Source organism: Phaethon aethereus, assembly GCF_964289735.1.
Source record: "Phaethon aethereus genome assembly, chromosome: 1".
Classification (NCBI taxonomy): domain Eukaryota; kingdom Metazoa; phylum Chordata; class Aves; order Phaethontiformes; family Phaethontidae; genus Phaethon; species Phaethon aethereus.
The window spans coordinates 193,877,698-193,903,697 of NC_138575.1; the positions used below are offsets into that span (position 1 = coordinate 193,877,698).

The 26,000-nt window shown below is 38.0% G+C and overlaps 1 protein-coding gene across 1 annotated transcript in view; it reads right to left on the reverse strand.

The window, feature by feature from the left end:
* FREM2 (FRAS1 related extracellular matrix 2) overlaps window positions 1-26,000 on the reverse strand; it is a 144,063-nt gene that overhangs the window by 109,241 nt on the left and 8,822 nt on the right. The window contains exon 2 of the mRNA XM_082010921.1: window positions 23,599-23,688. Within this exon, the coding sequence (XP_081867047.1) occupies window positions 23,599-23,688 (90 nt within the window). The remainder of the gene's footprint in view (window positions 1-23,598; window positions 23,689-26,000) is intronic.

Consider the following 26,000-nt stretch of genomic DNA (forward strand, 5'->3'; position numbering starts at 1 on the left):
AGGGCTACCTGGCCTGAATAAGACCTGAAATGCCCTCTAGAGGTACCTACATTTCCTAAATAAAGCTCTGGAGGCATCACTTATAAGTGTTAGGAGCTAGGTGGCAAGGATTATGTATTCCCTTTCCCCATCCCACTCCTCTCAGCCAAGCAGCATCTGATTCATTCATCTAAATTGAAAATTAGGGATGGAATTAATTCCAGCTGTAAAGGAGTACACTTTCATCGCAGTTCAGACACCTTCAGAATATCCTTTCATACTCCTTACATGATGAGTTTGATGACCCCCAATATTAGGTAGTTAAATTGAAAGAAAAATTAACACTTTCAAGTTTGCCTCCCAACTCTGTGATTCTTCTAATTTTATCAGACACTCTGTATAGGAATGTCTATGCTCCAGCATATAATACCTCATAAAAAGAATGGGATTCACCTTTCTTAAAGAGGGAAGAGGGTCTTTGCTCACAAGCTAGCGAGGGTCATTGACAGAGCTTTACAGTAGACTTAAAGGGGGAGGGGGATATCAGGCTTGCTTGTGACAAGCTGTTGGATAACACACCAAGGTTTCAGAGACAGGGTGCTAGCAAAGGGCCCTCAGCCTGTTGGTCTGAGATGTGCTGGCTACACTGCAGCACACTTGAAGTCTTACACAAATGAGACAGGGGATCCCGAGGTAATAGGAGCCAAATGGGAAACACTAGTGAAACACCTCAAAGGAACGAGAGGGGGTTCCTATAAAAGGATGACATGTCCAACAGCCCAGCTGAAGTGCCTCTACACCACTGCACACAGCACGGGCAACAAACGGGAGGAGCTGGAAGCCACCGTGCTCTCAAGGGGATGGACTGCAAGACAGGCACTGGGGGAACAAAGTCCCTCCCACTGTAAGAGAAGAACAGGTTCAAGACCACCTGAAAATACACAGATCTATGGGACCTTGACGAGATGCATCCCAGAGTCTGGAGGGAATTGGCTGATATAGTTGCCAAGCCACTCTCCGTGATATTTGGAAGTCACGGCAGTCAGGTGAAGTCCCTGGAGACTGGGAAAAGGGAAACATTGCACCCATTTTTAAAAAGGGTAGCAAGGAGGACCCTGGGAACTACTGACCTGTCAGCCTCACCTCTGTGCCTGGGAAGATCATGGAACAGATCCTTCTAGAAGCTATCCTAAGGCACACGGAGGACAAGGAGATGATAAGAGACAGCCAGCATGGCTTTGCCAAGGGCAAGTCCTGCCTGACCTACCTAGTGGCCCTCTAGGATGGAGTGACTATATCAGTGGACAAGGGAAGAGCTACTGATGTCATTTATCCAGAGTTCTGTAAGGCCTTTGAAATGGTCCCCCACAGCATCCTTCTCTCTAAACTCTAGAGATATAGATTTGATGGGTGGACTGTTGAGTAGATGAAGAATTGGTTGGATGGTGGAATCCAGAGGTTAGCAGTCAACAGCTCAATGTCCAGATGGAGATCGGTGACAAGTAGTGCCCCTTAGGGGTCTGTACTGAGACCAGTACCCTTTAATATCTTCATCAATGACATAGTGGGATTGAGTGCACCCTCAGCGAGTTTGCAGATGACACCAAGTTGAGTAGTGCAGTTGACACCTGAGGGATGGGATTCCGTGCAGAAGGACCTGGACAAGCTCAAGAAGTAGGTCCATGTAAATCTCCTGAGGTTCAACAAGGCTAAGTGCAGGGTCCTGCACCTGGGTCAGGGCAACCCCTGGCATCAGCACAGGCTGAGGGATGAAGGGATTGAGAGCAGCCCTGCCAAGAAGGACTGGGGGCTAGCGGTGGATGAAAAGCTGGACATGAGACAGCAATGTGCACTTGAAGCCCAGAAGGCCAACAGTATCCTGGGCTGCCTCAAAAGACGCGTGGCCAGCAGGTCAAGGGAGGGGATTCTGCCCCTCTACTCTGCTCTGGTGAGACCCCACCTGGAGTCCTGCATCCAGCTCTGGAGTCCTCAGAAGAGGAAAGACATGGACCTGTTGGAGCAGGTCCAGAGGAGGGCCACAAAAATGATCAGAGGGATGGAACATCTCTCCTATGAGGACAGGCTGACAGAGTCAGGGCTGTTCAGCCTGGAGAAGATGGTATTGCAGCTCCAGGGAGACCTTATTGCAGCTTTCCAGTATTTAAAGGGGGCTTATAAGAAAGATGGGGACAGACATAGTAGCCTAGCCTGTTGCTATAGAACAAGGGATAATGGGTTTAAACTAAAAGAGGGCAGATTTTGACTAGATCTAAGGAAGAAATTTTTCACACTGAGGGTGGTGAAATAGTGGAACAGGTCACCCAGAGGTGGTAGATGCCCCATGCCTGGAAACGTTCCAGGTCAGGTTGGACGGGGCTCTGAGCAACCTGCTCTAGTTGAAGATGTCCCTGCTCAGTGCAGGTGGGTGGACTAGATGACCTTCAAATGTCCCTTCAAACCCAAACTATTCTATGATTCTAAGAGGGAAGACAGAAAACAACAGCTTGCAGCTCCTTCACCATAATCCAAGGTATTAAACAGTAATAAATGATGTGAGTTGCTGATGCAGCCTTTTATGTGATTGCCCAAAACACGATCCCACTATGAAATGTACTTTTTTCCTTACAGCTGGTGGTTACTGACTATGCTTCATTTTCCATGTCAAATATCGAAACCAGTTGCTAGCCCCAACTCGGCTATCAGTGATTCACACTAATTTGGAAATATTTCTTGAAAGGATAATTTTTAAGCCACTCACATTCATGGTCATTTACATACCTAAAGCATTAGAGTCTTTCTTCATCACAGGTGAATGAAGTAACAGGGACCTGAGTATTTCTTACTGTCACAATACAAGCCTTGATTTTCTCTAGATTGATACATGAGAGTATGTATGTCAACAGCATCCTGGGCTGCGTTAGGAAGACTGCTGCCAGCAGGTTTAAGTAGGTGATCCTTCCCTTTTACTCAGCCCTGGTGAGACACATGTGGAGTGCTGGGCCCAGTTCTGAGCTCCCCAGTACAAGAGAAACATGGACATACTGGAGCAAGTCCAGAAAAGGGCCACAAAGACAATGAAGGAACTGGAGCATCTGACCTATAAGGAGTGGCTGAGAGAGCTGGGGTTGTTCAGCCTGATGAGGAGAAATCTCCGGTGGGAAACCTACCAGTGTGTATGAATACCTGATGGGACGGTGCAACGAGGGGGAGACAGACTCTTCTCAGAGGTGCCCAGTGACAGCATAAGAAACAATGGGGACAAACTGAATTACAAGATGCATTCATATGCAAGAAAAAACTTCTTTATTGTAATGGTGTTGAAACATTGGATCATGTTCAACATGTCCAACTTCCCTCTGGGAAGAAGAGAAGTTGTGGAATCTCCATCCTTCAAGATATTGAAAACCTGACTGGGTTCATTCCTGGATAACCTGTTCTAGTTGATGCTGCTCTGCACAGGGTTATTGGACTATATGATCTCCAGACATGCCTTCAAACCACTGTTTTTCTGTGATTCTATGGCTTGCATGAAGTCACATACAAAGTGTGAAGAGTTAGAAATAAAATTAATTTTAAAAACTTCACCTCAAAGCCATCCTTTCTCCACTTAGAGACACAAAAAGACTGGGAAAGTACCAGATTAATTTCTAATCTTATTATTTATTTGTACTCAGAATATTATTTGCATTCAGAATTGTCCTGGTCTCAGGCAGGATAGAGTTAATTTTCTTTATAGAAGCTAGCGTGAGGCTATGTTTTGGATTTAGGATGAGAAAATGTTGATAAGGTGCTGATGTTTTGGGTTGTTGCTAAGTAGTCAAGGACAGTCCAGCTTCTCGTGCTGGCCTGCAGCGAGCAGGCTGGGGGTGCACAGGAAGCTGGGAGGGGACACAGCCAGGACAGCTGACCCAGGCTGGCCAAAGAGATATTCCATACCATATGACATCATGATCAGTATATAAAGCTGAGGTAAGGAGAAGGAAGAGGCGGAGGGACATTTGGAGTTATGGTGTCCGTCTTCCCAAGAAATCATTACACGTGATGGAGCCCTGCTGCCCTGGGGATGGCTGAACACCTGCCTGCCCATGGGGAGCGGTGAATGAATTCCTTGTTTTGCTTTACTTGCGTGCGCGGCTTTTGCTTTGCCTGTTCAACTGTCTTTATCTCAACCCATGAGTTTCCTCACTTTTACTCTTCTGATTCTCTCCCCCGTCCCACCGTGGGGGAGTAAGCGAGCAGCTGCGTGAGGCTTAGTTGCTGGTTGGGGTTAAACCATGACAAGAATATTCAATATAAACATAATGTTTTTGCTTCCTTAACTTCACAGCTAATAGTTTCATTGCATTTGTTGTATACACATATGTTTACCCATACATGATCAGGACACCTTGTACTCACACAAGTATTTAGAAAAATGTAACAAAATATTTATAAAGAAATGTTTGCAGTATTTTGGTTTTAATCTTGTAATCTTCAGTGCTCAACTCCCTATTTTCTCTAATCACTCAGTGTATTAAAGGTTTATATGTAGTAGATAATTTCAGTTGCATCTCTAAGCATTTTATTTTATCTGAACTTCTTGGTATATCATTCCACCAAAAATTATTTCTGTATTCTTTCTCAACTATTTAGATAAAAGGAATGGCCACTGCAAATGAAAGTGGTTTGCCAAATTTACACTGAAGAAAAAGATAACACAATCTTACTTCTATTAATTCCATCAACTCGTTAAAACTGTTCCCAGTATCTACTGCATATGTTGCAGTAATTACCTTCATAGAGAAATAAAGTGGAGCCATGAGCATCTACAAGAACTAGGAAAGCTGAAATGCAGAACTTGAATTTTGGTTTTATGAATAACACATATTTAAACAGTAAATAAATGCACTTAAATTACTGTGTAAGCAGGTCAGGTAGGAATAATTTAGAAGACACATTAGATTAACTGTACAGTCCTCGGCCTTTGATAAACTTTGATAAACAGATACTTCTGATATGCTCTGGAATTCAGAGCACACGATGATAAAAATACCATGAAGGTGAAAAGAACTGCAGCGTTTTCTTAGCTAGGGAAAGATTGTAGAATTTTATGGAAGGCCTAGCATGTGCAATTTCAATTTACCCAGTATCAAAATCAGACAAGCCTACACGTCTACTTTTAGCTCCATTTAATTTTATTCCTCTTTTTAAATAGGATTTCAATTACTTGGTCCAATTCTTAGGGTTTTTTTATGTGATTCACACCTAAATTTTTCCACAACATTAATTTCAGCAGAGGAAACTCTATGTGGGAATTATGGAACTGTGTGCATAGAAGCAACTTTTTTTCTAACTTCCACCAATGACCAAGATGTACCATGACATCATGGAGGGCTTCTCAGTTCACATTTTTTTTATTATTTTATTAAAAAAAAAAGTATCCTAGATCATTAGTTTTAGATTAACTTCCTTTTAATGACCTCACTGTAAAATGTGTAAAACAATGTTGTTCTCATGTATCTAATTTTTTTTTATTTATTTGTCCTTGCATAAGGAAAACCAGTACACGAAGATCCTTAGTAAAACTTCTCAACAATCACTGTTCTTTACAGCCACCATACTCTTTTGCTGTCTCTTACAAAACAAACGCCTCAATGACAGACCACAACGGTGTTCAGGAGCTATATATTTTGCAGGAACTCAGCAACTCAGCTGAACAACTCTCCCTTGCAATTACAGACATCCTGTAGACTTATTCCATGGGGGACATTGTGGTGTCACATTCTTCCTCTATCCTTGATCAAGGACCCAGTCAGAATAAGCTGAACCATGATACCTGTAGGTTCCTCCCTATGATGCTCAACAAGGTCTTGCACTCACATGCTGTAAGAACACGGGCACAAGGCACCCAGTAGATGTAAGTGAACAATACCAGCTGTCATGGGTGTTCACTTTGGGAGTTTTCGGACCTCCTGCAGTTCTCTGGTTTTCTCTAGGCCTAATAACTCTGGGTTTTGTAATTTGTAAAGTTGCCTACTTGCTGCTCACTCACACTTACAGATTACCACAAACTCGTCATGAAAGAAACTGCAGAATCCTCAGTACTAAAATCCTGTTAACAACAGTTAATGAAAAGTTAATCTCTACTAACCTTTACTGTTGTCTAACCCACATCTAAAGCACAACAACCTCTGATCTCACTGAAGTACAATGCCTGTTTAGCTTCTGTAACAACTGTTTGTGAAAGGCTTTCAGGAAGACTGATTTTTATATACCTCTTTTCTAATATCAGGAGTATCCTAGTGGATTAAGGAATGTCTGCTGATTTGTATTAACACAATATAAAGATAGTAAATGTTTTAAATACTCTATTTTTAACCATAAGACATATTACAGCAAGCTTTATTGGTCATTGTCCTCCAGAGAACACAAAAAACACCAATATGACTTCCTGCAACCAAAGGAGAGTTTTAACTTTTAGCAACCTCTAGGTTGGTTTCTGCTGACTTTAATTAAGTACCTACACTGCAGGGAAGCTCAACCACTTGCTTTCTTAATTTCTACTTTTGTTTTATATTCATTTGAATTTAACAGTACAATTAATGGGACTTGCTTCTTCAGTGATGTGTTTCAGTACTTATCTTATGATGGGTTGATTTTTGATAGTAAGACATTTCCTTTATATAAACTGAGCAAAGATCACCCAAACTGTGATTCCCTTTCACCTTTGCCTTCTGCATGTTTTTTTTAACACTTCAGAATTTCTTACTCCAAATGAGAATTTCACTGAAGGCTAGCATCTAGATCCCCAAACATCTAAAGCAGGGAACTGTGCATGCAAAGTTTGTATGTTTCTTGTGGTTACCATCAGCAGGAATGTACATCTGAGTTGGAGAAAAAAAAAAACATTCAAATGAACTGTTTAGTTACAAACACGCATACTTTTAAGAGCTACACAATGTTGAAACAAATGAAGTAAAAACTTGGGGGCAGGGGGAAGGATCTGAGTCGTTTAGTCACTTTGAAAAAGAAAAAAAAATGCCTGGAACTAGACCCTAAATCAGTAGAACTTAAAGATGATGAGCCAATTCCTGAGATGTTCAATGAAATAGTACAAATCAGAACATATCAAGGACACATACGTTTATATGCCCAGACTACAGAATTACAAAGTTAGCTTTTCACAATGTCCATGACCAAGAGCACTGACTGATTGATCATTAATGCATGTTGACAAATACTGTTATGCTAGCCAGGATACTATTGAAACTGATAAGGTCACATGGATATCAATGTAATCAGACACTTAACAATAGAATGCACAGACACAAATATTTGGTAAAGGAAAATTACTAAGGAGATTCTATTACACTCCAAGAGAGTTTACACTCGTTTGAGCAAGTACTTCAAATATTTAAAGACAGATGCTTCCATCTACGTAGTTAAAAAACAATTAAATAGCTTATCCTTCTATGATATTTTTATCCAAATTTAGATGATACTTTAGAATCTGATTCTAAATGTTATTTTTTTACAACCTGCACCCAAAAATAAAATTGAAGATGAGTGGGATTCATCTTTTTCACCTTTAGATGTCTAAATTTTTTCTAGTTGTACCAGGCCCTCCTTACCATGAATGGAGAAGTGAGCACCCCAGGAAAGAAATTCAACTAATCTATTAGCTCTTCACTGAAATTGAAATAAATCACCCTTACTTAATCAGATGAATAACTCCATTAACTATGAAAGAATCCAAAAATTACCATTAGATGAGGTTCCATATATTTTGGATATCTATGTTAAAACAAATGACTCCTATCCTTTTATCTTCTGTCTGAATTTGAAAGAGCAAAATTTAGCTGTACACTGAGGAGAATAATTTTTGTTACAATATAATAAATGAGCAGACTACTAAAATATATTGCCTCTTTAGACCTTCCATTTTTACAAAAACCCACCCAGGAAAGTATGCTACAAAACCCCTCCAAACTTGGTCAAATCTTATTAAACAGAAGACATGTCTACAAAACGAAATTAAGATACTAGTACATAATAAAGTACCTGTGCTAGCTCAATCTAGCTAGCACCCAAACATTAGCAATTAAGGGATTGTAATGTGGGTTTTAGCAATGCTTGTTGTTTATGTAGCATGAATATCCAGAACGTATAGAGAGTTTGTGCTTGGATTAACATATGCTAGAATTCATGCCGTGGCTTCTGCTTCTACTCTAAGCTATGCAGCTAGTTTGAAGCAAAACAAACATGTTAGTACATACAATTAATCATACCTTTGTTCCTCCTGTGTGTCCTATTCAATGCCATTTAGCACACAGCCTTGTATTTTAGAATGGAGCAGAACAACACTGCCCAAAGGGGAATTCACAGAGGGAATGTATTTATGGAGGGAAAAGGAAGTGATTTTTTCTTTACTTTAGCAAGGAATAAGGCAAGGACTACTAAACTGCACAGTAAGTAATTAAAGGACTTTAAAAGAAGCCCAGAGAAAGAGCTACTTAAAAAAACCCCAAACAAAAAAAAATTTCTGAATTTACTCATGGACACTACTTTGCACTGAAAGCACACCCCAACTATTTCATTTTACTCTTAATCCTTAAGCTTGTGTTTATCAGCTTCTTGATGATCTCTTATCAATTCTACAGTGGAAAGGTGGGTTGGGCCTGAGACCTGTAGTTTCAGACACTATGAACAGCGAGAGCTAAAAGTTGACCTAGAAAGTATTCTGTAGAAGTGTGAAAATATCTTCTGACCATCTCCCCCCCACAATACTTCTTTTTCATGAAAATTGGAGTCTTTCCTATGCAGCAGCAACGTGCATTTTTTAATATATTTTAAAACTGTCTGCTGCTTAAAACAGTGTGCTCTGTCTCCTTCCAGTGTAGGTAGCTGACTGGATAACAATATCTATAAGCAAAGGTCAGGGTAAAGACCTGTTTACGCAAAGCTAAGCACTGAAAGAGGAATACTTGCTTTTCTTCAGGTAGAAAGCCAGTTCAGGCATGTCAAGAATTCAGAGTTCAAGACTTAACTGTGAACTGTGCTACTCACCAAATCAACCTCAGCCTAATATGGGAGTGAAGCAGGAAAGAAAGATACCCCATTAGAATATGTACTTGCTATAGAAACTCCAAAAGGATAGCTGTCTTAAGGACTATATAAAGCCCTTTATATATATATATATATATATATATATGTGTGCACATATATACAGTCCTTTTATAGTAAACTATAAAACATCTAGCTTACAGCCCATCAATTCAAGTCAGCGTAGTTAAACAAAAGTGAAGTAACTATGCACGGGCCACTGGAGAGCTATAGGAGTGGGTAGTTACTCGATCTAATTATAGCAGAAAGTCATCCATATCCCCCCATTTGGCATCATGTGACATGAGAAGCCAGCAGTGTGATGAACATGAAATCCCACTCTCATATGTTAGAACTCTTCTGAGCAACACACTAATCAGGCAGGACACATGTTGTATAACATCTACGGTAATCATTTTGTAGGACGGAGGGGTGGCGGAAAGCTGGCTAGTCTTGTTCTACTTTTATTTACATAAGGATGGAGTTATTTTACTTGATTACGTCAGAATAACCCTGATCTACCTAACAACAGGATAAACAGGGGAAGTCTAAAAAATATTGCACCTACATTTATATATAATATTACTTAGAAAAAGCTGGCATGTGATGTGGTTTTGAACACAAAAAAGAGAATACAATTTGGCAAATTTCAGCTTTTTTAATTGTTAAATGCAAAAGTTTGTTTTAAAATTCAGTAAGACTGGTAAATATTTTTAGGTTTGTCTGTTCTTTTTGGTTGTATTTTTAAGTGCTGCTTACTTTTAGAATTTTTTGTAAAAACTTCCCTGAGGAGAAAAATGTTAAGATAACATTAAGATTAACAAGATATACTTTACAAGAATGTGTGTGGGTGGGAGAGGGAGAAGATTGTGTGTTGAAATACTAAGCAAATAATGTTACTAGTGAGTATATGAAAAGACATAACAATCCATAGATTTTGAGGGCTGTACCATTCAGCTTGCTTTCTATCTTTAAATTCTTGACTTCTCAGCTATGTGATTTAAAGGTTCTTCTACCAGTTTCACAACAGCACTTCTTAGTTTCCTTAAGGATCCTGGATGGGGGTCAGGGACGAGTAAGGATTGTTTCTTAAATAAACAATTTGGAAGAATGGCACTGACAAGTCTGTCCTGCAAATGATACATTTTCTTTCCATGATGGCGAATTTAAAAGAATGTAATTGCAGAAATACGCAGAAATTTATAACAAATGATATGAGTTTCTGATTCCAGGTGCTGCCATTACATTATGAAAATGAGTCTCTAGAGAGCTATAGTGGTTACATACACAAGTAGCAACTCTATGATCATAGGAGGCTGCCACCTCCAACAGACACATACTCACTGAGCTCCAGGTGAGCTTTGCGGCTGACTCCAGCTGCATGAAAAATCAGTAATAGTTGAATTTCTATAAATGCCTGCTCCATAGATTTCAAGGCCAAAAGAAGCATTTATAATTATTTAGCTTGATCTTCTGTATTAATAGAACATAAAATTCCATCCAGTAACTTTGTGTTGGACATAGTTTGACAGGGTTGGTTTTTTTTTAGTAAGATATCTGTTCTTGAAGACATCAGGAGAATTCACCGTTTGCCTTAAAAATTTGCTAACAGTTAAGAGCATTCACTTTTAAAAACTACATTCCCAGCTGTAATCTGAATTGTTATGCATTCAACTTCCAACTACTGACCCTTGTTCTGCCACTTCTTACCATAGGTGAAATATAGAAATCACACATTCAAAAAGTGCCAGCAGACCAGAAGCAGCTTAGACTCCCTGTTTAGCAAAATCACCGTTATTGTTAAGTTTCGTGAAACATGGCCTCTGAGGAAACTACACTTCCCAGCTTTTGTGAAAGTTGACAAGATCCATGACCTTCAAAGAAAACATTTCAAGCTGTCCAAACTGTCATTTTATAAAACTCAGTGTTCACTAAATGTTTAAGATCATTTTGGCATGTGTTGCTATGTCAAATGCTGTGAAAGAAAGCCTATATTAACTCTTTGTGATTATCTTCATAACTAAATATTTAATCCCACCATAGCTATACTTATTCTGGACTCATCAAACAGGAGGGGAAAAAAAAGTAGAATTGAACTTAAGCTGGAAGGATTTACAACTCAGTTCACTGAATGAATCTGAAGAACTAAGCTACATGGATAGCATCCTGTAAAAACCTCACAAGTCAAAATGAATACTATGAAGAAAAAACTAGACTAAAATTGCTGGTTTTCAGTAGCACTCAAAGGGTATGAAAACATGGGATTTAACCAAGGAATCTAGATGTCTTACAATATATTTTTGTACCAATGTGCATCTCTCTCATGCAAAGAAAAAAGTAGATGTACTGCAGGAACAAAATAGCATAGAAGTTTTTTTTTTTTTATCAAAATAATACATTGCCTATTAATGAGAGGATAATCAAACAAAGGCATGCATGGCCAAATCAGGTTACATATGCATTTGCAAAAGTATGTCCTAGGAAGGAAATGCAGCTCTGTCTCAAAGAGCTAACATACATTTGCACACACTCTGTCTAAAAGCGTAAGTCAAGTTCACATATCTAGATTTATTCTCTTTCACTTGTGGAAACCAAGGGAAGACTGCAAAGTTATAGCTGATCAAAAAGAACAGATTCTTTGCACATCAGAGCAACCTCTGAGGTACTTGAGTGAGGTTTTCTTATAAGCAGGCAGCTCTAGAAGGTAATGCAGCCACTTGAGATCTCAACAATTCAGTAATTAGAAATCGTTTCAGGGCTGGCTAATAAGTTACACTCCTCAGATGCTTAGATGAATTTGGGACTTCAAATCAATGAATAAGGTCTGGTTTACAAGTGTAATTAAGGGAAGTGTAAAGAACCATGAAAAATCAGAGGTTACATATTTAGAATTGTTTGCTTTAATAGGCAATAATAGTAGTAATCAACGGAGGAAATAATTTTATCATATGATTTCAACCAGAATTCCTGTGAGTGATGATTATCAAATGACCATAAATAACAGCAGTTACTACATGGGGACTAATAGACTAGAACTACATTTGCTTATTGCTCAATATGTTAAAATTACTACAACTTTAAGATGAAGATTTCAGTTAATGGATGTGTATTTCTCAACTGTAGATTCTTTTGAGGCCTCTCTCAATTTGCAAGCACTCTAAGACTAGTGAAGAGCATTTGCTCAGAAACAACTCTCTTGGATGACATAAAAGGGGGATTAGTTAAATGTAAACTGTTTCAGGGGATGTAGTGGGGAGACTCAATAAAGAAGAAAAAATAGACTGATCCCATAAAAAAATATTTCCCTTCCCTTTCTCATCCTCTTTCCTAAAGTGTTAGTAAATATTTGTTGGTCATTAACTGGAATATGACGCAGATAATTTTCATGAGCTGATCAAAATAAACCATATAATCTTGAATTAACTTGTGGTATGAACCTAATAGTTCAGAAAAGGAATTGCACCGTAATTCAGGGTGGCAGAGACATGACACAGGAATCACTGCAGGCTCACCGCCTTGATGTGGAGACGTGGACCATTTGGTGAGTGTGTGTGCTGAACAGGGAATACATACACATATGATAAGGTGCTTTAGAGGTAGCAAGTGCACTAGTAGTGAGATTTTTTTTCTGAAAGAGTTATTTTCCCTGAAATAAATAAATAGATTAATAAAACGCTTTTCTATTGTGCTGTTTCGCTGTTGTTCATAAGCGGAAATCCAAGAATTATGCAGAACCACTGCTAGTGAAAATTGTCCTGCTTATTTAAATCTAGCTCAGTTATGATCATTCTATGGATCTGAAGCAGTATATTTGAAAATAAGCACAAGGCATATAGTAACTGTGCATCTATAAATGACATACAGGACTCTGCTATGGTATTGCTACAATACCTGTATGACATACTACTAAATGACCTTATGCCTGTCTTCAAATGGGGGAATTATGTAATTCTAAGTACACATGAAAAGGGAATTATGAGAAAAATTGGATTAGGATTCAGAGCAATTGCTCCTGTGCCACATCTAAATCTACTCACACTTGAAGTGTCTCTCATTTTGTCACTGGATATGGAAGGAACTTAAATTTATTATGGCTATAAATTCAGCATTTTAAGGACCTCCACTTGATTAGGATGAATCCAGGACACAATCTCACTCAAAGTGCCCACTAGAGAAGTTCTGCCATTTGGATCTTAAATGTACAATACATCATCACCTATCCATGAGGAAGAAGCTGAGAGTGATGCACTTGTGCATCTGCCAGGAAAAAAAAAAAAAAGGTAATGACATTCATTAATAAGATCATTAAGATCTTATATCTTTATCCAAAAGACTCAGTGCAGTTCTCTCAGGAGGGATGTGCTACAAATCCCTGCCTGTAATGATGATCCAGTTTAAAAGGCATTACTGAGATTAAACAGTGTAGACAGTGAATGAATTCAGCACAAATCCCAAGAAAGTCTTAAAATAATAAGCAGTGTACTCCAGTGTTTTTTTTTAACTGGTTACAGTGTCTCGGGCTTTTGAGCTCACAAGCTCTGCCTGAAAAGAAGACATCAAACTATGAAATGAAATACTTTGAGGGCCTTAAAATAATAAAAAAAAAAAATAGGACAAAATAGTTTTAGGGACAGCAAATAATAGCATGCTATTAGTTATGAGAATCTTACCTTCTATGCCCTGCTCTTCAACATCACAGTAGTACGTGAAAAAAATATTCTCACAAATTTCACTAATGCGTAATCAAATGAGAAACCTCTAGGCACAAAGTGCCTCACTGGAGGCACTGAGCTTTGAATTAGGCTTCAAATGTTTTTTTAAAGGTATCCTTACAATTCTCTCTCTAATTATTATGTTCCACCCTAACTACAAAGCTTTAAAGAGGCAGCAAGGTGTGTGGTAACAGCATTCCTACAGTCTTGAAGAAAATGAACATTATACAGCAGAGTGACAGAAGTGCTATGCTGGTACTTAAGTTAAAAGTTACTGAGATTGGAATCCTGGCAAACATTCAGGGCAATGCTGTATCAAGCTGAATGAATTAATGTTTTACTAATGACTTGAACTTAAACGAGCTAAAATCCCTCTTCAGAAAGGGGAAAAAAAGAAAAATTCTGTCTTCTCAAAGAGCTTCCTAAGGGCCTACTGCTAAATGAAATTCTTTCTACTACTAAAATCAAAAACTAATTAGTTAAATCTGTAAAAGAAAGAATAACTGAAGAAAACGCCAGGAAAAACAAACCATAATATACTGACTTAAGAAATTCTCATCTAGGCCAAACCCAAACAAAAATCAACACAGGTCAAACTAATTCATTAATTTACTTAACAGGATTTTCACTCTAGTTGTATTATTCCTGGCTCTTCACTTCCTCTTCTTAAATTCTTCAATGCCAATTATAAAGAACAGGTCATATAACTTCAGGGAAAATTTGAACACCATCCAAACACAGTTTGAGCTTATGAAATAAAACTAGTGTCTTCCTTTTCCCATAAAGTACACAAAGAGGTTGGTAAGGCAAGAATGGTCCTTATATTGTAAGATTTAGCAATGTAAACAGAAAAAATTAACATACCTATTCTTATAACTGTTTTCCAGCAGACTTGCTTCTCAGCCTGCACAATCTTGTGTTATTATGTGTTATGCTTTGTAAGACTAGGTCAGAAGAGTTATATCCCAGTACACTGAACTTTTTAAGAGTAAGAGAATTCTAACTTCCACAGGAAAACTCCAGAGAAAGTTAATTGCCTTGAACTAGCTCCCCTGTGCTGCTGAAGTCATGCTAAACCAGCACACATCTAAACACTCTGCTATGGCTGCTCCTCATCATAACTGTTTGGTACTAGAAAGGCTGTGTATGCATATTGGATCCCTTTTCTTCAAGTAAGCTTCTAATCCTGCGTCACTCAATACAAAGTTTCAGTTTCGGCACATTCCCAATGCCTACCAGCCCACAGCAACAACTTGGCAAATGTAAGTTAATTACATAATGTAATACAAATAAGCTTTTTATTTAAGATCCCGAACAGGCAATAAAATCCACCATGTGTTTGCTGATACATGGTTATACTGCAAACATTTGATGACAATGTATGCCTTCATTACCTTTTCTTCATTTTTAAGTTAACTTGTTTCTTGGTGTATTTCCATAGGTTAAGACTCACTGACTTTTCTTGGTGGAAAACTGTCAGACATCTGCAGTTTGTTTCATACATGTTTATCCCTCTTGCATAAATAGTAATCTAGTTTTTAAAGAAATTGTGAAACTTCCCAGAAACATTTCATCTACTGATCAAATGAACCTTTATGGAAACTCTACGGACTCTACACTGTCAACTGGTAAGTGGAGTGAAAAATGCTGCACTCGTCCTGAGAGCTATTTAGAATACCTCAGTGAAAACAGGTTGGGAAATCAAACAAACTGAACTGCTGTGAGCAGGGTTCCTCAAGAGCAGCCAGTGTCCCTTCTCTCATTTCATTCTCCTCTAGACCTCTTTAGTCTGTCTGAATCAAAAATATTTGCAACCAACAATCAATATCATTTCACAGGCTTATTATAGCTCACTTTAGGAATTAGTGTCTTTCGGCAGGTTCTCATGTCACTGGCAATCAGTGTTACCCCTGAGAGTTCTCAATTCTTCCACTTAAGCTTAGTGTGTTTCCTTAATCCCTTTAATTCTTGGATTTTGACCTAATTTTACCGTTCATTGTCATGCTTCTTTTGCTGCTAGCTGGGTCTTATTATGTATCATAAGAATATAAAAGCTAAATTGTGGATTATTTTGAAGTTAAAAGCCTGCTAAGTACTCATAGTGCTATCTTGAGTGTTATCTTCCTTGCCTCTCACCAGAACAGGTCAAATGAAATCAATGGCACTATTCAGCTCGGTGAAGCAAGCAGGATTCAGCTCCAAGAGACGAGCTGGTCAATTCTGTTGCAAATACATTGTTCTTTAAAAGTGTGATTATTCAGCAAGTGATGTCCTCTTAAAATCAGAAAAATATCTATCACCAAGTGATGGTGTGGAGAGATTTCTCTTCTATACAATCACTCCAGCAGTTGGGATGCTCATTCTACATGGAAGACGAGACTATTGGCCCTGACTTCAAAGAGAACTGGAAACAAAATCTCTCCACCTTAAACCCTGATCTAAATCACCAGCCTGAAGGTTGTTCTGAAATGCACTGCTCCTAATCAGTCTGTTCAAGCTAGTTTATTCTGCAGAACATAGCAGGTATTAGCAGAAAAGGAGAAATATAGAGGGGAAAAAGGAGAAGAGGAGCACACATGAAAAAATGAGAATTTGTGGCCCCGTGGTAACAGTACTTCATTGGAGAGTGGAACATCAGAGTCCAGGCTATGTTCAAAAAAGTATTTCAAAATTCATATACACAGGACATAAACAGATAATGAATAAAAAACTGGCCAGAACTGAGGGCACATTACAGTGAGCATAGGTTCAAAGCCTCTGAAATAAAGGAAGGAATTGCATCTGAGTCTTCCAGGTTTGGACAAAGTGCCCGAACTTCTGTATAAAAGGCAATTCAAAACACAATTGCTTCTCCTTTCCTAATCCAGAACAGTACCAAAACCCACTCCTTCAACTGCACATTAAAAATGACAAATAATCCAGAATGGGGAGCAGAGGAAAGCTTTGCTTTTGGCTAAAACCACCATTTGAATCCAAATTAATTAAGAACAAACAAAAATGCTCTTGCTGAACCAAACAACTACCTTTTTTCCTTTCCAAAAACCATTTTGGTTTTTCTGGATAAAGCAGATCTTCTGTATATATTTGGATAAGGTGATGCTCAAGTTCAAAATGGAAAATGTAATAATTTCCAGCAGCCAGTCTAAAACGTCAGTACAAACAAACCAATATAAATAGTACAGAAGACAATCTCTTTCCACTGAGATTAGTAAGGCATATACTAGACTTTCTATATGCCCCTTACAATCATCTCTACACAAAACACATAGCTACTCCTGTATACTTTAACAGATATTAATTTTGCTGTGACCTTGCAGCCACATTTACAACAACGCCCCCATAAACTAATTTTTTTATTTACAGAAAAGTTTATTTTGAGGGTTGTTTTCTTCTTTTGGGTTGGGTTTTTTTATAAACTGTAGCATCAAACTACTATTTAAATCCCTTGGTAATACTTACAGCAAGAAGCGTGACGTGGAAAATTGTTTGGGCACCAACCTAGAGTATATCAAAACAGCAGCAACAAGCCTGGCAACAGACCAGAATCCAACACAGTACTTGGCAAATGATGGCAAACGTACCGCCAACATGTGATGCCCTCATTTTTAAGCCAAAGATAAACGGAGTTGATGTTTCTTGCCAAGACTAGTGTGCCCAAATGCCACATGTGAGGTCAAGCAAGGATGCTCCAAATGATCCTCAATGATATTTTACCAGTCTGCTCCTTTAAGAACTGTCAGATATGGAGTCCAAAATGTCTGTTCCTACACTATTATAACAGCTCACCCAGGAAAACACCTAAGTGTTACAGTTTTGAAAAGCATGACAACTGTTTAGTTTAAAAATTATATTCAGGAGTGTAATATTATTCTCTCGCAAATTAATAAAGCCTATCAGCATGGTGAAATTCCTAAAAACATATTTTTTATCTAGTAAAATGAAGGATGACAGATGAAATAATTATATTTCACAAACTTAATGGAAGTTTTCTCTAAGCAGTAGAACAGTGCTTTTTTTAATTAACATAATTTCATGCATAAACATATTTGGGAAAAGTCTATGAAGTCTTCCCAGAAATTAGGTTTAAAGACTAACTTCAGAGAATAGTTTTTGAAAGATTCTTGCTTCAGTGGGGTTTTAATAAAATGTTAGTACAGAAAAATGCAGTGCTGTGTTAAGGCATTTAGGGATCTGCAATGAAAAGTTTAAATGAGATTTAGCTAATGATGTAAATCACCAGTTTCAATGAGCTTTGGCTTTGCAATAGTTTGGCCTTCAGTCAGAAAAGCTGCCCAAAGAGCCTGAAATTAAAAAAAAAAAAAAAATCTTCCTTCTTTCCTTCCCCGGTGATCCTCACATTCCTAAAACAGACATGAGAATCTGTCATTACTTCTACTTTGAAACCATTTTACCCTTGAGGCACTGTACTGCAAGATACCACTTAACAGCCCTAAAGAAACAGTTTGGAGGACTCCACTTAAGCAGTGACTGAGCAGAGAAGGGAGTTAGGTAAGGGAGAGACAGATTGTGGTTCAAATTAAGGCTGAACAGGAAATAAGCTTCACCCTTACACAATCTTTTTTTTTTTTTTCTTTTTAGAACATTCCCAGCCCAAATCAGCATTATCTAATTTTTCTCCTCAAAATGGGAAAATTTAATGGAACTGACTCTGTAATGCAGAACATAGTTAATATGGCATCAGCCTCTTGCAACAAAAGATACTGAGGCACATAACATTAATTTCTTTCATGGGTGCTGCAGTCCTGGCAGATGGTTTCCCAAGCTTCAGAAGACAGACAGGGTGGTAGGAGGAGGAGCACACAAGGCAGACTCCTGGGATGAGAGCACTAGCCATGCAACAAGCAGGCCAAGAATAAGGTCATATTTTAAAAATATCTGGGCACAGATCATTATTTAGAAGAGATGAACATTCCTTCACATGGTCTGAACTTGAATGTTTCAGAGTTATCCACAGCACTTAAATAGAATAATAAATATTTCTTATGTGAAGCAAAAATGAAGACAATAATAGTCTTTTACAGAGAAGCTCTGCTCTTCAGCTGGCTTTCAGCGTACTGCTGTAGTACTGCTACCCCAGTCCCAATACTCATTGCTGAGCAAAGGAATGTGTTTGGCTGATACTGCCTCTGGAGTTACGGGGTCTGAGCTGGGGTTTGAGGTTAGTGCCAGCTTCGGGGTATGTTTGTTTTGTTATACACAATCAGCAGAATCGGGCCAAAAATTTGCCTTAAACCAGTTCAACCAGTTTCACATTATTTGAAACTGCACACTTAATGGGAAAATATCTTCTACAGATTGGATATGTAGGCATTTAGATCCATATTCTTTTTCAATTATTATGACACTGCAGTGACATTAAAGAAACAGACAGGGAGAACATAAATTGAAGGTAAACGATGGACTTCAATTTTAACTGTGCATTCTAGTACTAGTCCTTATGTAAGGAGTAAAAATGCCTCAGACAACTCACAAGGGATAGAGTGTGAAACTACAGTGTGAAGCTTTCTGAAACAGGCACAAGAGCTCAACACATTGGAGCTAATTTTTGTGTCAGCTTTCATTCCATATGCATTAGTGCCATTTTGCATAGCTGAAGGACCAACTCTACACATATATTTGGCAGTGCCATATGTATACAGTTTCCCTGAGATTTCAGTAATATGAAGTTACTGCAGACACTGCAGTTTCTCACTAAGCTTATCAGATTTAAGTTACTCTGTGAGTCTGTTTTCCACTAATTTAAAGGCTCAAGCATTTTCAGCTGGATCTTCTCCTTCGATCTAGTGAGTCTCTCAAGTGTACAAATTTATATACCACAAATACATCCAGGAGTTCAACCATCAGTCTGGATTTCCACTTTTTTTACCTCCCCACAGGAGAAAAAAATCCTGTTTTCCCTGGCTTCTGGTAGTATTGGTGCCTTTACTAATCATGGAAATAAGAATTTAATAATATAAACATCAGGATTCACCACTGTCGCATGCTTGCACTTGTCAATAAGAGGTTTTTTTCTCCACTTTGTTAAAGGAATGTGGAGGCCACTTCTGAGGAAAGAGATTCAACTGAGACTATTTTGCAACTTTTGTGAAAAACCAAATTCCATACTTTCTTCAAGCTTTTGCTAAAATGGACTCATACCACTTTTTCAGTATCAACAGGTCTCCACATGATCATTTTAAAATCAAAATTCAAAACAAAACAGAAAGCAAATTGTTAATATGAACTACAGTAGTTTCTTTCAAAACATCACACAGCTAACTCAGCTGCATCCAATATCCTACAGTGTCTTCTTGTTCTAAGTATAAGAGAAATGCAAGGGCTCACCCACTTTATAGCAGATCATCTTGAGGCTAAATCCCTAAGCATTAAGAATTAAAACATTTTCTACCTTTAAAAATATTACTGCTGATAAATAGCTGAATTGTGTTCATTTCATTTCACTTTTTAATTACTCTTATGAAATATGCCATGTAAAGACAGAAAAGCACTTACAGCCTTATATGCAGGTAATCGACGCTGACAATAAGACTCTTTCCGAGCTTAAAACCTCAATCAGTTCTTTCTGGTGAAACCTCTAATTTTGGTTTGAATACAGCAGGCCTATGGTCTCGCTCCTAAAGGCTTTCTTTCCTTTTCTTCTTAAATGGCCTTCCTTTCTCTTTATATTGAGCCCATTTCTGTTCTCTTTAGTTATACTCAGAAAGTTATCATGAGACAGCCATAATCCCTGAGCTATTCTCCACTTGTCTAGACTGCAGGTTTCTCCTTTGGACAGTAAGAAAACAAGTTTGTCCTAATACCATATGTCAAGTTTTCAGACCCTAGGTCATGATTTGGTACGCAGCATGGCACTCACTCCCATGGCGATGAACTGAGCAGGCACAAGGCCAAGAGCTGGCAGAGTGCTGACTTGGCTCTTTTCCCCTCATTTCCCCACGTAGCCTGCTGTTGCCCTAACTTGCTTACCACAAATGCTAGCCACATGTAAGAGGATAAATAAAATTCCAGACCCACAACAAAATTCACACTGGAGCAGTTTGACCACTCTTTGTACTTGGCCTCCATGAAATTGCCTGAGATAACAGACTTGGGCCCCAATCAGACTATCATAATTTAAGAGGCCAACAAATGATCTTCTGCATTTGTTCTCTTAAGTCACCATATAATGAGTGGAGCAGATCAACCATCAAAAGATGGAGCTAGAGAAAGTCATGCTCTCCTTCCAGTTCATAGACCATGAACAAATATTCCAAGACACATTAGAAGAGTATTTTACGAGCAACACTAGAGGTATGGGGCAAAATCAACTTTCTAATTCATGTTATTTGAAGAGAACAGGGACTGGTGATGTAGGTTCCCATCACTGAGGCATGAGAACTGGAGGTTGTAAAATACGTGGGCTGCAAGATGTACCTTAATTTTTTTTTCATTATTTCAAAATAAGATTTGCTTTATAACATGAACAAATACTCATTCACTGAAACAAATTTTGAAATCTCTCCTAATTTCAACAGGTCCACTATAAGTGGAACTATGGCACAATTCAGGTTAAGTGAAGTCCCACTTATTTCATTTACAGCATTAGGCGCTGTGTGGTGGCAATCACAAACTTGTTACTACTGCAAAATTCCTGATGCAGGAGACAGAAGTCTGAAGCGTGCCATTCAACTGCGGATGTTGGCAGTCTGTGCTGCATCTTTCACTCAGATCTTGTGTTTAGACTCCTAGAATGATCTGGCTTAAAATCAAAACTACTAAAACAATAGTCTTGCTACCATTGAAATTCTGCCAAAATATACCTGAGCTCCAAAACACGGCCTTTCATGACTTTCTGAAAAGGGCAGATTAAATTGCTGGATTTTTCACCCCTGCTACAGATTTTGAAGACACTAATAAATTTGAGTTATTTCAGACAGACAAATATTAACATTTTGATCACAACTTCATCCCTTTTAAATGCAGTTTTACCCTCTTCAGTCAAGCAGAAAATCAGCGCAGTGCAACACAGCTCATTTTTCACTGTGTCAACAAAGAGCCTCAGGAAAGCAAAGACCATCTTACCATCTAGCTAAGTAGTCTGCAAGATGATAATGTCACATTTCCAAAGGCTCTAAAGAAATCCACAAGTACCTTGTTATCATAATGATTCTTTGTATTATAAAAAATAGCATGCTGTTACAACTGACAGGCTGTTACAACTCTGCCAAGCAGAAACAGATGTGGCAGGTAAGCTTTCCATTGAAAAAAAAATTCTTGGTATAGAGTCAGAATATATTAAGTGCAATTTGCTTTAACTACGCATTTGCCACTAGAAAGTGTTCAAATAGCATGGAGAGAAGTCTCACAAATGTTGGGTTCGTAAGGAGCATATGAATTTTAAGGACTGATGTTAATCAGTTCACTGAGAGCAAATTTTCTTCAGCTTTAATTACTCCCATCACATGAAACCTTGAAGCATCTCAAGACTGAGTATCTGTTCACCTACTAGAAGAACAACTTGAAAATCATGAACAGTGTTACTGTGGGGTGACACCTGTCATAAGAAAATTATGGTATTACTAAGAAAATATAGCACCCTGTGCTCCATTATCTTTATTCAGCTTTAAATTTCCCAAACCTATTTCTCAGTTAGAAGAAAACATTTAAGGAAAATAAGTCAAGTGTTACAAACTCTTATCTTACTATGTGTTCTCTGATGTAGCGAAGATTTGCAATGGCATTTTCAAAAGTCTCTAGAGGTATTGTGTCTTCTGTGCTTGTCCAGCACAATGAACAGGAGAACATACTTTAACATCCCACTCACAGCAATAGTAGGTGGTGACAAAACTGTGCAATCTGTGACAGATAGGACAAATCCCTGTTCACTGATCTTAACACCATTTATTGCCTGTGCTTCTTGTGAAGAAATAAAACAAGCTGAGTACACATGAGCTGAAAATAAGCATTTTTTCTAAGAAGAATATTACTAAATCAACTAATAGAATTCATTGCCAATTACTCATACAGCTATATATCACATATTAAAAAAGGTATTAAAATAACATAAGCTAGCCACCTGTTACCACACGCAGGAATATCTACATTTAGGAATATCCACATTAAGTACAGGCTTTGGATGAAAAAAAAAAAAGTAGTCCGGTTAATGTGTTTTGTTTACCCTTTAAACTGTTCTTTCTTTATTCTTTAAAAACAAAACACTACATTTTTTTTTCCCCTGAATGAGTATATGCCAGTATTCTCAATTTGTTTTTATTCTTTCCTTTTGCATCCTCCACAATGCTACAAAATAATACTAGTAAGAAGAATTCACATCAGTTACCTCACAAAGATCTTTGACAAACTCTTAAGGATTCTGTTATGTTAAGTAGGTAGAATCAGAACTTGAACTCTATGCAACATGTACATCAGAGACAATGTGTCCGTATGTAAATAAAAATTCCAGTCTTATAGCTGGAACTATTAAAGGTAGACAATTGTAAATAAAAATTTAGAAAGTTTCTCAAGATAAAATGCTTATCAGAATTTATGTGTAAAGAGCCCCCAGGTATCTGAGTAGACTTGGAGAATTTCACTTTCTTGCTAGAGTAGGTTGAGTGTTTTTTTCATTAGGTGCAATTATCATTTTATCAACGCCTCTGTAATCACCAGAAATAGTCCACAATACGGGAAAGTTTTAACAAAAATCATATTTCAGGAGGTAACATGGAATTCCCTCAATTAAATTCAATGTTCTTAAACTCCCAAAGTATACTTAAACTCCTTCTTTTTCAAGAACAGCAAAAGCACAGGTCTTCTGAGTACTCACCACCGTCTTCAACCATGAAATGAAAGATGTCACTGGTGGCATTGTCACCCCCTCGTAAAACATAGCATATCTTCATATCATCAATATCAGCTGGAAAGAGTCAGGAAAAATAGATTTTATTTTAAATGCTGAAGGTAGGAAAGTTCTTATGGAAAAAATTGGCGTGTATTAAATAGTTTTGCTTCAACAGAGAGAGGTCAAGGTTCTCCAGTAGTGCTCAGGAATTTCAGTATTAACAGCATTGAAGTTTTACAGATACCATTAATTCTCCCTCCCTTTACTTCCCCTTCCCCAGTGTCCTCTTTAAGTTGTATTTACAAAAAGAACTGAAAGGAAATGTAAAAACACGAGCTCAACAGTCAGAACTATTTTATCTTTTTAGTGGTGCATTTTCCTAAAGAGAGGTATATCTCCGCTACGATATTGATTCTGTCATTTTTCAGCCTGAGAAGTACTGCAGAGGTCACAGAAAATCTGTGGCTGAAACAGGAGCAAACCCCAGGGTATCTTCTCTCTTAAGTTCTGCCCTCCGTTCAACAGGCAAGACAAATTAGTCCACACGACCCTTCCACCCCACTTCTAGGATTAGACTACCTCTGGCATGTGGTCTACCTCTAGGATAGGATACCTACACGTTCTGCAGTAGAGAGATCTCAATCTCTTTAGCCTCCTGCAAAACACCTTCTTCACCAGATCTTCCTATCAGCATGTTTTCAAAGGACATGGCATATAATCTGTATGAACTGTCACAAATAGTTCTCAAACACTTACAGTGACTGACTGTTTTAAGAACCTGAAGAGATGCAATTAAAGTATACAGACAATACTTCAGTAAGAAAAAATTCAATGCACACAATTTTGAATCATCAATTGCAATAATGTAAAAGCTAAACAGATATTTATTAATATTGTGTTTTCTGGTTTCCTTTAGTAGTGATGAGAAATATGCAATACATAAAAAGTAATTTTTTCCACTTTCTTTGAAAGACTACTGCTGGTAAAAATCCATGTCTGATACTTTTTTAAAGAAAAAGTGTTAGGAACTAATAGCAATAAAGTAGAACTCAAGTACCACCCAAGTTCTCCTCCCATGTTAGGGCATATTCATTACTAAAAAGAAGCCAAAAGCACTTTTGTTAGAGATCCTCAAAATCCTTAGTTCCAAAAGTAGCCAGACATTTTCTAGGGCAAACAAGTTAAGAACATTGTCAGCAAATATAAGTCACTGAAGAATCTCTTCCATAAATGTTTGGAAGTTAAAGATCAAAATTTCATGGGGCTGTAAAGAGGATGCAAATAAATACCTCTTCATGCCAGTGGGGCAAAAAAATCTTTCATCCTGCAAACACAAAAGTACTCAGCTCTGCCCATGTGGGTAGCCTTATGAAAATCCATGATTCCAACATATAAAAAGATAAGCACTTGAGCCAGTGCTTGCAGGACCAGGACCGCGTCATCAAAAAAAGCCACTTGTCATCCAAACATCTTAATTTTGTCAAAAGAATTGCAGGAATGACCTCTTTTCTGTTCATTAAGAACATGTCAGTCACTTGAGCAATTCTACACTTTCCTTCCACAGTTGATTAGGTTATGCTAGTTATATTAAAACTTTACTAGTTGTAAGCACAATTCATTACTGTATAACTACAGTGCCTGCTAAATTATGTGATACTGGAATTCTCAAACATAGTTTTGAAACCCATCCAACAAAATTTTCTATTAAAAATAATAAAAATATCTCCACTAGATCAAGGCACTGATTTTCCATTTAAAATACCGCAAAACTGATGTGGTTATTAAAGGTTGCATATATTAATACATATTCTTTAAGAAACAAATGCACTTCACAACATAGTTCACTCTCTCTCTGAAAACACTTGCCTGAAGAGAAGATAAAAAGCATGATTAGGATGAATGCTGAATAAAATCATTGCTTGCAAAGTGCTGCGTATTTGGCTGGAATAGCCATGTAGATATCTTTGGTCTCAGGAGGCTATGTGGAGTGCTAAGACATCAACCAAGCTGTATTATTGCCAAGGCAGATCCTTACTCTCCACTATTCCTTCGCCCTCCTCCTGGCTCCTCAGCACACCTGCAGAGCTGTGGGATCTGACCTGGCCCTTACTTGCAAACCTGCCCATATGGGACTGGGGAGTCCCAAAACGCTCAGCAGTACATTCAAAACATTATCCAAACATCAGCTACCTACTTGTTATACACCACGGAAGTTCTTTAAATGTGAAAAACTTGGCAGTTCTTTAATAGACTTTCCCCACTTTTAAACAAATTATTTAATCCTAATGGATATCTGCTATGAACAAATTCCAGCCCTGACTTGCAGAGATGAGCGCAGTACAATTATGCACACACAATATTCTTTGTATGTATTTTTGTCCTAGGAC